This window comes from Hippocampus guttulatus, chromosome 2, assembly GCF_054856545.1.
Source record: "Hippocampus guttulatus isolate MCC_2025c chromosome 2, RoL_Hgut_1.0, whole genome shotgun sequence".
Taxonomy (NCBI): Eukaryota; Metazoa; Chordata; class Actinopteri; order Syngnathiformes; family Syngnathidae; genus Hippocampus; species Hippocampus guttulatus.
In genome coordinates, this window is record NC_141262.1 from 12,268,604 (window position 1) to 12,282,419 (window position 13,816).

The 13,816-nt window shown below is 42.7% G+C and overlaps 1 protein-coding gene across 3 annotated transcripts in view; it reads left to right on the forward strand.

The window, feature by feature from the left end:
• Window positions 1-13,763, forward strand: part of mid2 (midline 2) — a 125,203-nt gene extending 111,440 nt beyond the window's left edge. For all 3 annotated transcript variants that reach the window (XM_086136978.1, XM_086136972.1, XM_086136988.1), the window contains 2 exons: window positions 9,214-9,421; window positions 9,763-13,763. In XM_086136978.1, coding sequence (XP_085993104.1) covers window positions 9,214-9,421; window positions 9,763-10,183 — 629 coding nt within the window. In that variant the 3' untranslated portion in view covers window positions 10,184-13,763. The remainder of the gene's footprint in view (window positions 1-9,213; window positions 9,422-9,762) is intronic.
• The last annotated feature ends 53 nt before the right edge of the window (window positions 13,764-13,816 follow it).

A 13,816-nucleotide genomic window follows, 5' to 3' on the forward strand; every position in this document is an offset into this window, starting at 1 on the left:
CGCTGCTCGCCTCTTGACTGGCACTCGTAAGAGGGAGCACATAACTCCTACTCTGGCATCCCTTCACTGGCTCCCCATACATTTTAGAGTTATTTTCAAGATCCTCTTATTTGTTTTCAAATCTCTGAATAATCTCGCGCCACCTTACCTCTCTGAGCTCATCCGCCCCTACACACCTGCCCGGCGCCTCAGGTCTGCGGACCAGACATTATTAGAAGTACCAAGAACTAAACTGAGGCTCAGAGGGGATCGAGCCTTTTCTGTTGCTGGTCCCTCTCTCTGGAATGACCTCCCACTGAACATTCGGCAAGCCTCCTCGCTGCCCATCTTCAAAACCCTCCTCAAAACTCACTTGTATTCTTTGGCATTCGACTCAGCATGACTTCGATTTGTTCTTGGTTTTACTGTTTGGTGCTTTCTACCGCCTTTATTACCGATTTGTCTTACTGTTTATTGTGCATGTTAAATTACTCTATGTACAGCACTTTGTATGCAGCGATGGCTGTTTGAAAGTGCTCTATAAATACAATTGACTTGACTTGAGTCTTTGTTAAAATGACCCCAGCGACCTGATTTACTTTTGGGCTCACATCGGTATATTTTATCATTTCCATCTTCTCAAATGGTGTGTCTGAGTGTCTAGTAATGTTGGTCCCATTAAAAAAAAAAAAATCCATAGGATTTAAGACGACACGATATGTTATAGAGGCCAATCAAACACACTGCTTAATGTTGAGTGTGCTTCAGTAGCAAATGCAAATCAAATGGATGAGTCTTGTGAGTTGCAGTGTTTGTGCTGTATATCATTTTAATAGGGGGAAATGATTTTAGTTTTAGGGTTTATTTTTAGATGTCCTCCGTGTAAATGTATCATGGACATATGGCACCATAAATAAATGATGCCACTATCTTTTGAGTTTAAAAAAAATGCACTTTTGTCTTTAATCACGGTTAATTAAGAGGCAATATGCATTGTTCAAGTGTGAACTTCAGTGACATGATTCACAATAAAAGTTCTCCAAATATAAAGAGGTGGCACAACTGTATTTCAATGGTTTGTTTTCTTCAAATTGGATTTTCTTCTCTCTCATTCTGGGTGTTAATCTCTTCACTTTCCTCCCTGGCACGATGTCCTCTGATCCTCTGGGCTTGGACATACGATCTTGTTATGCCCTTTTCTTCAGCTCATCTTTCCATTCTAGCAGCCATCTGTCACTTTAGCCTGGAGGAAACATTTCCATGTCAGAACCTTGGGTTTTATGGCAAAGTGATGGTTAGGAAAGAGTTTCAGAAGCTACTCTAAGATAGATTGTGAAATTCTGACTGACTGAAGAAATGTGCAGTGGATATTTTTTCTCAGACCCAAAGCTGCGATTTGATCCAATGTTTATATCAATCATCACTTCACTCGTCTTTTTTAACAGCATAGTTTGTGTTCTATTGTGTTCACAACGCAAAAGGTGACCTGAATATGTTGTTGTTCGGGAGAGTGATTACCAACCAATCCTTCCATGACGTCGGGCTGATTGTCAGCTTTTCACTCTTGGAAAGCAGAAAAGTTGCGATCATTTGAACACTGCAGAGGCTTTCTAAAATTTCTTGTGATGGATTGTTTCCGGGTTTCACCCATTGGCTGTCTCGTGCAACACAGTGGACTTAATTGAAACACCATCTAAAACCATGTTGTTGTTACACTCTAAAGGCTTTCATCGGCTTTTAGGTCACTGCAGACTCAAACGGTGAAACCTGATCATGGCCAATGCAGCACCCTACTATTGTTGATAAAAATTTTACTGCGCTTTGGGGTACTCACTGCTAAATATGTCACAGCATCGTGAAGCATGTATGAATTAAGTATGACAAAGGGGAGGGTAGACAATTGTGACCTTTTACCGCTGTGACCTCTTTTTCTCCATTTACCTCACACGGGCCTTGGTCCATCCATTCTCATCCTAAAGTGGCATGAGAAATTTCTAAATGGATGAGAAGAGTAAGAAGGTGGATGACATAAAGCGTGAGAGGAGAGTGCACTGAAGACACCAAATAGCTCTTTGCAGGGACGAGTGTCTGCAGATATGAGTGCCCTCAAGCTTCTGCTATTTAGCCATAAATTCAGTCGAGTCCCCAGTCACCCGCACGGGTGAAGAAATTAAACTGGGCTACAGCATATGAGGTGTGTCAGAAACTTTCCAGGACATGTGTCACCTACGATGTATTTCAAATACAAAATATGGCGTACCTGACAATTTGGTGGCAGAAGCTAGATTAATCTTTTGACCAGCTAAAAGCAGCTCTAACTTGAGGCGCGGATGCATTTGATAAAGGTGCAGGCAGACAGATTGTGCGCTCCGCAGACGTGTGGTGGATGTCATCGTATTTCAGGGTTGTGCGATTAAAATGCTTTTTCATCAGTGCTACTGGGTGGGCCACATAAGTACCCTTCCTATCCACTCAGAGTGCACAGGCATCGGAGTGAATTTCCAAACGCGTCTCATATCCATCCATCCATCGATTATATGACCCGCAAAGCTTAACGCGTTTGACAAAAATGCTGTTTTAATTCTGGGCAAAATACATGCTCTTAATATATGTAGTTTTTGATCATACATCAATGCATACATTTCAATGCATGTATAAACTATCCACTCTCTTCACCCAACAACAAGGGGTTTAAAGCAAACAACAAAATACCCGCATACTGTTTGTTTGTTTGTTTGTTTTCTCAGTACGAAGGGCTCGCTTGCATGAAAAATAGCATTCACGGACGCCACAAAATCTCAGAACAAAAAAATGGCATTAAGCGCAAGAACTAATTTTGTACATTATTTTCCCAAAAATCAAGTCACTCACTGTTACTATTATTGTGATCCTATATTTGATCTGCATATCATTCCATATCCACAAAAAGAAAAAAAATATTATTAGGCCTACTCACTTTGTAGTTTCGGGCAGGAGAAGACCGGTGTAAGCACAACTAAAGCCAGCTCTGCCATCTCGTGGTGACTGATGATATTACAACAGTCGACCCCTGCATATTGGCAATTCGGAACCCGCGTATTCACAGATTTTCTATTTTGGCACGAAAATAGGGTTGTACAAGTTTTTCACTTCCAAGTCAACCCCGTGAAGTCGTAACGCACGTTTCTTCTCTGCCACTTCATGCAGAGATTCTTTTGGGATTCTCTACAGCTCTGTAGTCACAACCAGCTTCATGTCATCCACATCTTCAGAACAGACCACCTTGAAAAAAGTCAAAGTCATGTACTTCTCATCCAGGAACTGTCAGGTGTTCAGGCCACTGTGAGTAGTTGTCTTGCTATGGCTTTTGAATCAAGCAAATGTGCTCTTTGTCGATCTGATGGATTATAGTCTGGCCCACATTGGAGGGTGGGGGGTGGCGTGAGGGGGAACGCATCGTTTTTACTTTGGGTATGCAATCTTTATGACACCAACCCTGGAACTTGTCTGCCACACCTCGCATCACAAGTTAATGTTACTTATTATACCCGCACTTTCTCATTAGTAACATTTCATTTTTCTCTGAATGTAGCATGAACACATGAGAAAAACTCATCAGGAAAACATAAGAGTGATGTGAGCTTCTTTGCTATAATTGACTTCCATGATTATGCTCCATTTCAACCATTCCACCAAAGGAAAGCTGGAAACAAAATTACAGTCATGATTTTGGGGTTGAAATCACAATACTTTGGCCATGAAATTGAATTAAGCTAACATTTGATCTCGACACAACTTAATTAGAGCATCGGCTCACCGAACAAGAACCACTTTCACTTTTTTCCCCCCACATCAGTCTGTCTATTAATGAGCAGACAGCCGACTCGTTGACTTTGTATCATAAGAGAGAAATGTGCAGATTTAGACGGGTGTGGCCGCATCTCTGCAGCCTCGTGCTGAATGCTGCAGGTCAGTGGCTAGCCAGCCATGCAGAGCAGGAAGCTCACATTTTCATCACATCGAGCATGGATGCACACTTGGTGGAAATCCAATAATAGAGGATGTACATTTTTTTTCCAGCGAGCAATCCAATTGTGAAGTCCAAAGCAACCTTCTTGATAATTTCACAAATGCACCTTTTTAATACATTGAAGTAAATCCTTCATCCTGTTTCTCGGACTTTCCAAAATTACCAGTACTGTAAAAATGAAATTGTTTATTACGTACGGTATTATTTTAAGCATATAGCATCAGAACATTCTTTCTTCGCTTTGCAGCCAACATGAAGTATATGTTGCGTAAGGAAATGTTCTATGAACATGCATGTGTAAATGCCTATAATTAGCAAGCGCTGTGTATTTATGTCGGGAAAAAAATCGTTGATCTTCAAGCATGAGATTGTTGTCGTTGAGGAAAAGTACCTGAGTGTGTTTGTTTGCATGTGCATGTGTTGTCATGATTCGGTTTGGGACCAACAGATGGCACTGTAGGGCTCTCCCTGCAGCTGCACACCTGTTGGTCATTATGTAATTAGTGCTTTAAAAGGACTCCCAGCCCGAGCACTCATGGTTCGGGTCATTGTTTGCTTGCAACTGTCATCTTTGTTTCTGTCATGGTTCTGATCCTGTTAGTTTTTTGCCACAGTCATGGTTTTGTTTTGCTACTTTGGATTAGTTTTGGTTGTTAGCACTTTGTTTGTTTTGGATTCAGTTTTCTCTGTTTTATTAAGTATAATTCGTCAAGTTCACCCTGCTCCTCCCTCCTGCCTGCTTTTTGGGGTCCACCACCACCGTGCAACGTGACATGTGTGGCAATACAGCATGTGTGCCCTGGCCCCCAGATGTGAAACTTTACCTTAACTAAGCTTAAAAAAAAATCACTAGTTAAGGTGTCTTTGGAGGGGGGCACACGTAGCTCTTTAGTTCCTCTCAGAGCCTGCGATAATGTTTACCCGGCATGATGCAGCATGCATCCCTGATGACAGACGTCAAACTAACTCAAAGGCCTTTAGGTAAACAGTTGGTGGTTGCAAGGAGAAGAGCGAAGAGGAGATGGTGGCGACGGTTATGAGGTGTTGAGGGAGAGTGAAAGACAAATATTTCATATTTCTGGCTTGGATGCAAAATAGCATTCCTCAAAGACGTGGCATGTGAGCTTATCGCAGTAGTGCTGGTTTAAGTGTATCACGATCTGCTGTAGTTCTTTTTCAGAACATGAATTTGTTTTTCACTGTTGTTCACTGCAAGTTTTTCAACCCAGACCCAACGGAATGAAGTTGAATTGAAATTGCTTTTTGAATCCCACAATAGAGGCCCCTTTTGTTTATGTCCTATTTTCTCCATCATTCAGTCTTTTATGTGTTTAACAGTGAAGCCCTAGCAGTCTGGAACAATGCACTGCTTCAAGGCAGCCCCACAAAGAGCCGCGATCACGTTGGTAGACGGTTTGAAACGTCTTTAATTGGTGCGACCTCACAGCAGAGTGAAAGCAAACTGCTGGATGCCGCCATTTGATGCCAGAAGTTCACGTGCTTTGCATCTGTCCTCAATAAATCAGAACGGACAAGTTTCGAGCTCGCAGCCGTTCACTTATTGGTTCCTTGGGGAATATCTTCACTACTTGGGTGCTCTCTTTTTCGGGTATATAATTGTAACAATTAGTGACTAGTTGGACAAAAGCAGACCCGGCGTGTTGAAGAACGTATTCAAAGACTTAATTCCAAATAAAATGCTATTGAGTAGATATGGTTTGGTCATACAAAATAAAAAAAATTTGAAAAACGATTATATAAGATGCTTCTTATAAGGAGGATAAAAGACAAACATAAATGCTCTGGTCGAGTAAAAATGATAATTTTACCAATTATAAAAAAGACTAATACAGTCAAACCTTGTTACAACGTACCTCGAGGGATATAGTGAATCGGTACGTTATAATAGTGATCATAACCATTTCCAATAAAATGGCCTCCAACTATGCTGTATAATACAGTATGAACATTTATCGATATAAAAACACGTCAATTGCGGTACAAATATGGGAACCCAGTATGAAGAAAAAAATATTTTAGTCCACATGAAACAAACAACTATAACGTGTGCCTACTTCAGCTCTGAAAACATTCAGTCAGCAAATGAAAAGTGCCTTCTCCAGTTCAGGATGTGCCGCGCCCCAAAGCCGTTTGCGATCATCTTTCAATCTGTTGGCCTCGAAGTCTGCCGTGATTTTGTTGCTATTATGGATGATTGTCGAAATCATCACCTTTGCCACTTCATCGTCTCAGCTGAGCTTGGTCTGGGAGACTCCCTTTCGAATATGAGAGACAATTTCAGCCTTCACAGACAGCAAGATTTCCTCCTGTTGACCAGACGTGTTCTGAGAGCATGTGAGCCAGGCCTGTGGAAGTACAACAATGGACAAGACGATCTGTAGCGTTGCTGGGCAATGAAGGGGAATCCTGCGCTGTGCATTTTGTTCGTAAACAAGGTCGCAGCGGCAATTGGCTTCCCACTGTTCATTGTAACGGAGGCCTTTTCACTACTGGATGGGAGAAATCTGGTTGGTATCATGAAGTTGACGTCATAAAGGTGTTTGTTGTAGGCAAATGGAAAATGAATGATGTGAAACCGGGATTTTGGAATGTGTGCGTTCCAGGGGTGGAAACATTGTAAACGGGTATGTTGAAAAGATGCTCGACTGTATACAGTCCATCAATTGCTACTGATATATAGGAGAATAAAATTCATTTTCACCACACCATCAGCGACACACTTCAAATAAACGATAAAAAGAAGGAAGAGGAGAACAAGGAGAGGAACCCCCGTGTTGTTCGTGTCCGAGACCCTCCTCGTTTTGCCCCCCGCGGCATCTTCGGCGTGACCTCGAGAGCGTCCGAGGCGCACAGCAAAAACATGGGAAAGATTCGGCGCCCTCCTCGTGTGGCCGCAGGTCTACTGACTTGGAGTTGATGGCCAGTTGCTCCTCGGCGCACACCTCCTCGTTCAACTCCTCCCTGTGCCGCCTTGGAGAAACAAAGCAAAACACAGGGAGAGCCAACTGGAAATGCACACACACAATTTAGAGTCGATCATCAGCATCACAACAATGAATGCAGCTTAACCATTGAACGACACAAACTTGCTCGAACTTACTGGCACAGCTTCATGAATTTGTGTGTTTGAATTGTGCTGGTTCAACTCGCACGTGTGTTTGTCCTCACGTTTCTCCCCTCCAACCTCAGTCGGCCCAGGCTCTCAGGAGTCGTCCCTTGGAAAGCCATGACAGAGGGCCCCAGTGTTTGCAAGAGGCTGCGCTGGCAGCGATAAGCAGTTCAAAGAAGCGTGCGCATTAATGTAATTGGCTGCCAGCAGCACATTGGCCTCGTCCTCTCAAATCCACAAGCAGTTTCACTCAGCAGGCGGATTATTGGAGGGGAGTGTACATGAGAGGATGAGATGGAGAGGACGGGGGGAAAGAGAGATGAAGGGAAGGACGCAGAGAGCGAGGACGTCGGGAGCGGGGCGGGGTGGGGGGGGGGGGGGGCTCATTGTGTCTCATTAAGCCGTGGGAGGCTGAGGGAGCCAACCGGCGAGAGGTGTCAGAATTAAATGTCAGGTCAAAGAGGGATGCAGCTGACCTCCGACCAGTTTACGGTGACAATCTTCAGCCCGAAATTATCCCCTCAACTCTTCCCCTCTAACTGTCTCTCACCTCGTTTGCCCTCTCCATTTTTTCCCCCCGTTTTGCCCAAATTGCCGGTATTATGTAAATACTTAAAACTGGAGCATTAACGAAATGGCACAAAGCTCGGAAGAGCAACAACGTGCACCAAGTTTGAACTGCCAACAAAAGCAAGAAAAGAAAAAACAAAAAAGGTTCAGTATGGTTGTTGTTTTTTTAAGGTAGGAGGACTTGAAATGTTAAAATTTAAGGTTCGACAAAAATAAACTTGAAACACTACAGGGAAGCGTGTTGTTAACCATCCTGCCAAATTTGAATGATTTCAAATAAAATAAAAAAATCAGCTGTTGCTTCTCAAATGCTGTGGGCATGTCCACTGAAGGTATTAAAACTACGACCCTCTCAACGGTCACTCAAATCCCACTACTTCGACCTGAAAAGTGGATCTTAGAAAACTTCTTATGCCTGCATATTTGAGCCAACAGAGCCAAAATCCGATCCAATCATGGTGAGATGCATTTTACGCTTATGTACTTTGTGTTGCATTTCAGCTCCCCAGACGTCTTTGACATCTCACATGGAACTGTAGCACAATGATAGCAGCATTTCCACCATTCCGACTCCGCTCAAAGTTTCCTTCTGCTAATTTTCAAGTCTGTATGATGGCAGGCACAGAGGAGGATGCTGGCTGCCTTCCTCCACTCTCACGAAATGTTTTCACAAAGGCTGCGAGAAGCTTTGAAGTTTCCACTGCGCTTTCCTTGTATTGCAAATAACTTTTCCCTTATGTCTCTCCTTGAGTTCCCTGCAAACACTTCTCAGCCCACTTTTTCTTTTTAGCTCCCTTTTGTGCAGCTGCTGTCTTCATTTCTTCCCCCACAGCTCCTAGATTGTCCACACCATTGTGTGATAACAACAATAGACAAGATAGGAGTGGCTCTGCACTGTTACTCTCATGTTGACTTGATGGCACAAGTGTGAATCGTCGCGCTTGTTTTTTCCCGCTGATGATAACAGTTCACCGGTTTTTAGAACTGATCTTCTATTGCATCAGGATTCAAGCAAGCAGGTCTCTGTAGATTCAGAAGATAATCGATGTTGGCACACAGCCGCTGATTGATCGATGTTCTTCTCCAACAGACTTTGGAACTTTGGAAGTTTCATCAACATCTGGCTGCCTTTAAAACCAACACCAATGCATGAATTCATGAGTTCATCCATTCACTTTAAGCCAAACAGTGACTTTTCCCAAATCCCAAATTACCAGGAATTGAACTACAATTTTAGCTATTCTGATGCAGGATCCCAAGTTCCCTCGGTCCCTATCCCCCACAAACAGCAGTTCACTATACAGCACGGTTGGCAAAGGGCTGCTTTTGTCCAAACGATGTTTGGCTTTACCCCACAAAACACCATATGTGTTTTTCCTGCAAATAACAGACGTAGGTTTTGGAAACAGATCCACTAATAGGTGAATTTGTAACTGTTGGCCCTGGAATAGGCTCACGGTCGTGATGGATTGTGCTGACAATCGATCACCGTGTCATCAATCCAATTGTATTGGTGTTTCGGCAGGTCAGCCATTCAAATTGGATCCCAAAACGGCGCACAAGAAGCTGCGTCTTTCCAACGACTGTCTCACCATGGAGAAGGACGAGAGCTCTCTGAAGAAGAGTCACACTCCCGAACGCTTTGGTGGAACGGGCTCATACGGGGCTGCCGGTAATGTGTTCATTGACAGCGGGTGTCACTACTGGGAGGTTCTGCTGGGAGCATCCACATGGTGAGAAACACACACGCACACACGCACACACCTTCACAAACATGATTATGAGTGCATTATATAAGCCTGCAAGGAGTTTTGGTGAAGTGAAAAATCGTATCTTTCTTCTGGGAGTTTTAATCCAGGCTGTTACACAGGAGCACAACAGCACCGTGTGTACACTTACCCTAATTATATCCTTAGCACTAATTGGCTCTGAAGTAGACCGCTTCCTGCAGGAAGGACCCAAAGGGCTGCCTTGTGTGTCCTCAGCATGAGGCATCTTGACTATGCAAGTAATTAAGGAGGACACCGATTCGAGATGGCGAATACATTCCAAAAATGTGCCTCTATCCCTGCAGGTATGCCATCGGCGTGTCTTATAAATCAGCCCCTAAAAATGAATGGAGTGGCAAAAACTCATCGTCGTGGGTGTTCTCGCGCTGCAACAATAACTTTATGGTGCGCCACGACGGCAAGGATATGCTGGTGGAGGCCAGCCTGCAGCTGAGGCGTCTGGGTGTCCTGCTGGACTACGACAACAATTCGCTCTCCTTCTACGACGCCATGAACTCCCAGCACATTCATACCTTTGAAATCTCCTTCCTCCTGCCCGTCGTACCCACCTTCATGATTTGGAACAAGTCGGTCATGATCCTCTCAGGGCTTCCCGTGCCAGATTTTGTGGAGGGAATGTCTCTGGATCAGCAGGAGCAGCAGCAGCAGATGGGCCTGTGCCGACAAGAGTCCCCCTATTTGACCGGGATGAAGTCCTGCCACTGAAGGCATGCAACACTAAGGACAGTCCTATCCTTCGCAGTGGTGGACTGATCCATGTGGTCAGCGTGACTGCTGCATCTAGAGTGGACCTAATTACTTTCTACCGGATGTAGAAAAGTGTCAAAATGTACACACCGCTCGAGAAAATTATTCAGTCCTTAGGACCTTTGAGAAAATGATTCAGTCCTTAAGACCTTTGAAATCAGACAACACCTTAATTATGCATCAGAGTTTGGAAAGTTGGAAACCTCAACGGAGCTGACATTAACATCCCAAACTCGCTCAGTACGTTTACATGGCATTCGAGGATGTTTTATTGTGTCCTTTTATTGAAGTGCATCCCAATCACTGCAGAGCACGGTTGAAACTGAATTCTAAATAGATGTTCCATACTTGGAGGCGTTTCATTTCATTGCGCCCATGCAAAGATGTCGTTGTAATGAAATAGTAAAAGATTTTTTTTTTAAAGGCGCACCCACACATACAGCATAAAAATATTCTTGACTTTTGATCATCTGACGGTAACATGACTGACATGCACGCAACAGTACATATTGTCTGTGCTCCAAGTCATGACTCTCAATCAGTACTTGAATCCAAGTTAGCTTTGACTTTCCATTGCAAGCGACTAACTGGTTCTGTGTGAGTCGCAATTTAAAAAATCAAAAAGCTTTGCACGTTTGCACATGTTAATGTACTGACTGAAGAAGAGGGTTTGCTCTGTTGGTCAGCGGCATCTTTTCTTAACCTCTCGTGCTCTTCCTACTTGATTACTTTCTTCCAGACTTCAATCTTGGCAGAAGTCCAAGAGAGTGAAGGCAAGATTTTCTGCATGGAACACTTGACTCATGGGGTCACTAAAATACATTTTGTTTTATAATCTACCCAAAACAACAAATATCACGGATCATGCATTGCTCCCTCACAATCTACTGTAAATTCCTTGACTGGATCAGAGGAACTGACCCAATAGGCTTGTTTGCATAAGAGGGTCAATTTTGCATTATCTGTCCTGTATAATAAGAGTTTTATTGAAAAAGACAAATGTTATTTATGACAGAAGTTTACTTTGATTATTAACCGTAAATCCACAAATCACTATTTAATAACACTTCCCCGCTATTGGTGTTTACTGCAAGTAGCTGCCGTTAAATCAATGGATCTTTATGGGAAAGTGATAACTTGACTGTTCTCCACATTGCTACTTCCCAAAGGTATTATGTTGTGGTTTTTAATCACACAAAATATTGACAAAGTGGGTGTTCAAAAAAACAACAACAAAATGATGTTACTTATAATGATGATTGAGGAAGGAGGTAGATTTTACACTTGAACTGTCTCAACGTCATAGCATGATTGTGTTTTCCTGTCAAGTTTCAGCTGTCCACACACACACACGCACACACAAATGTTCTTTTTTTTTCTTCTTCTTCTTCTTTTTTCTTTTAGGGTTGTCCTGTTCGTGATAATGCATGATAACACTGGTGGACCAGTGTTGGTTCAGTGAGTGATTTCATTAGCTCTGTCAAGTAGTACACATCTGTCAAATGCAAACTCAGCCGCACATTTGCTCGCAATGATTTTAAAAATCATCTCTTGCCACCCATTCAGATCTAAGTACTACATTGCATTTTGGAAGGTGAAAAATTCATTTTTGAAGGTATAGATATCAGAATCACAACTCAAAAATCATCAAGTAGCTGATGTTACTCATGTATCAAATAAACATCCAGTATTGCTTCTCTCCTCCCTTACCAATGGAAAAGTAGTCCAATACTTAAATTGTGGCACATGCATTGCTGTGGACTGGTTATGTTACTCACTACCGGTATGTCCCGGTTCTGCTAGAATGACAATCAATAGAGCACAGACCTCCACAAACAACCTTAAATATGCCAATCTGGCTCAATTTGTTGAAAAATCCTGATGTGCTGACAACTTTACCACACCAGCCTGATATGTTGGGGGGTGGGGGGGTATTGACAGTGCAGAGGGTGTCAGCTATTCTGTAACACACACACATACAACACACTCTCTCTCTCTCTCTCTCTCTCTCTCTCTGTGTGCACATAAAGAATAGATATATGAGAACCCCCCCCCCCCAAATGAATTTGAAAATTGCCAATGCTATAATATAAGGTGGGTATGGCCTAACCTTAACCTTGGGTAGCGTGCTAATAAAACTAAGTGTAAGGTAGAAGAATGAAGTAATGCAATGGCTCGATAGCACAAAGATGAATATGAAGTAAACAGAAGTTATATATTATTAATTATGCAGATTGGTGTACAATACATCATGTAATTCGGATTTGTGATTTCTAAATGATCTACTGAATGCAGTGAGCCCGATGGTTAGCTACAATGCAACATTTTTAATCCCATAGAAAAGTACAGCTCTGCATCAAAATGTAATGTTTTCACTTGGCCTATCCACCATGTCTCTAAGTACTGTATTGAAAAATAGGAAAAACGTTTGGGAACTACCAAAGAAACCAACAATGGGAATCAATCGAATTGGCTCATGTTTGGCCAAGGTAACAGCCTGCGTGCCGGCCCTCCACAACATACTACATACACATGTTGGACATAAAGGTCATATCATGCCATCAAAACAATACTGTGCTCTAAATTACAATTTACAGATTAGTGAATGTGATTTTTTGCAAAAATGTGGTTCATTTAAAAATATATGAATTTACATTGCAATACTTTTTGCACAAAGGCCTGTTAAATTTGTGCGAAAAAATGACTTGTGATTGAAAACACAAAGCACAGGTAAAGAATACGTACGCATTGTTCTTGCAGGAATGTTTCCAAATCGTCTTTGCAAGTGTGCTCGTCAAGTCAATGCATGACCTTGCCATAGGTTCAAGAATTCCTCAACCATTTGAGTTGCTTGGCATATGGTGAATTTTAGTTTTGGAGTGTGTTGCCCCCGAAAAAAAAAAGCCACAAAATGTCAATCGTCTTGCATATGAAATAGTTTGCATTGCTATTTTCTTACTGTTACAAGTCAACACAGTGAAATATTTTCAGTGAATGATTTTCAGTCCCAACCCCTTGCAGTGCAGTGTAAAACCCTCCAGAGCAGGAGTGCCCAAAGTCGGTCCTCAAGGGCCGCTGTCCTCCCTGTTTTCCAGCTCTCCCAGGAGCAATAAACCTGATTCAAATAATCAGTTTCATTCTAATGCTGCTTCAGGGCTTGCCGATGAGCTGATCATCTCAGGTGTGTTGCAGCCGGGAGAGATGGAAAACAGGCAGGACAGTGGCCCTGCAGGCCCGGAGCGGGACATTCCTGCCATAGAGACATTGCAATAGCTTCTCCTTCTTTTGCTTTTGGGTAACTTGGGAAGTCATTTTTTGGACAACTAGGAAGAAGCACTTTCTTCTCCTGTTGGCATTTTATGAAACAGCGCACAACAAGCAGGGCTGGGATTTGGGAAATTAGCCAGAGAGGAAAATAAAATAAATGGTGGAGGGGGAGGGGAATATATATTGGATAGAGTTGTATATTCTACACTATATATAAACCAATGTTATTTATGTGAATTTAAGTCCAATTAAATGTCTGATCCCAAGAAAAGCATTGTGGTTTTGTGTGTGTGTGTGTGTGCGTGCGTGCGCGCTGCTTCAGCA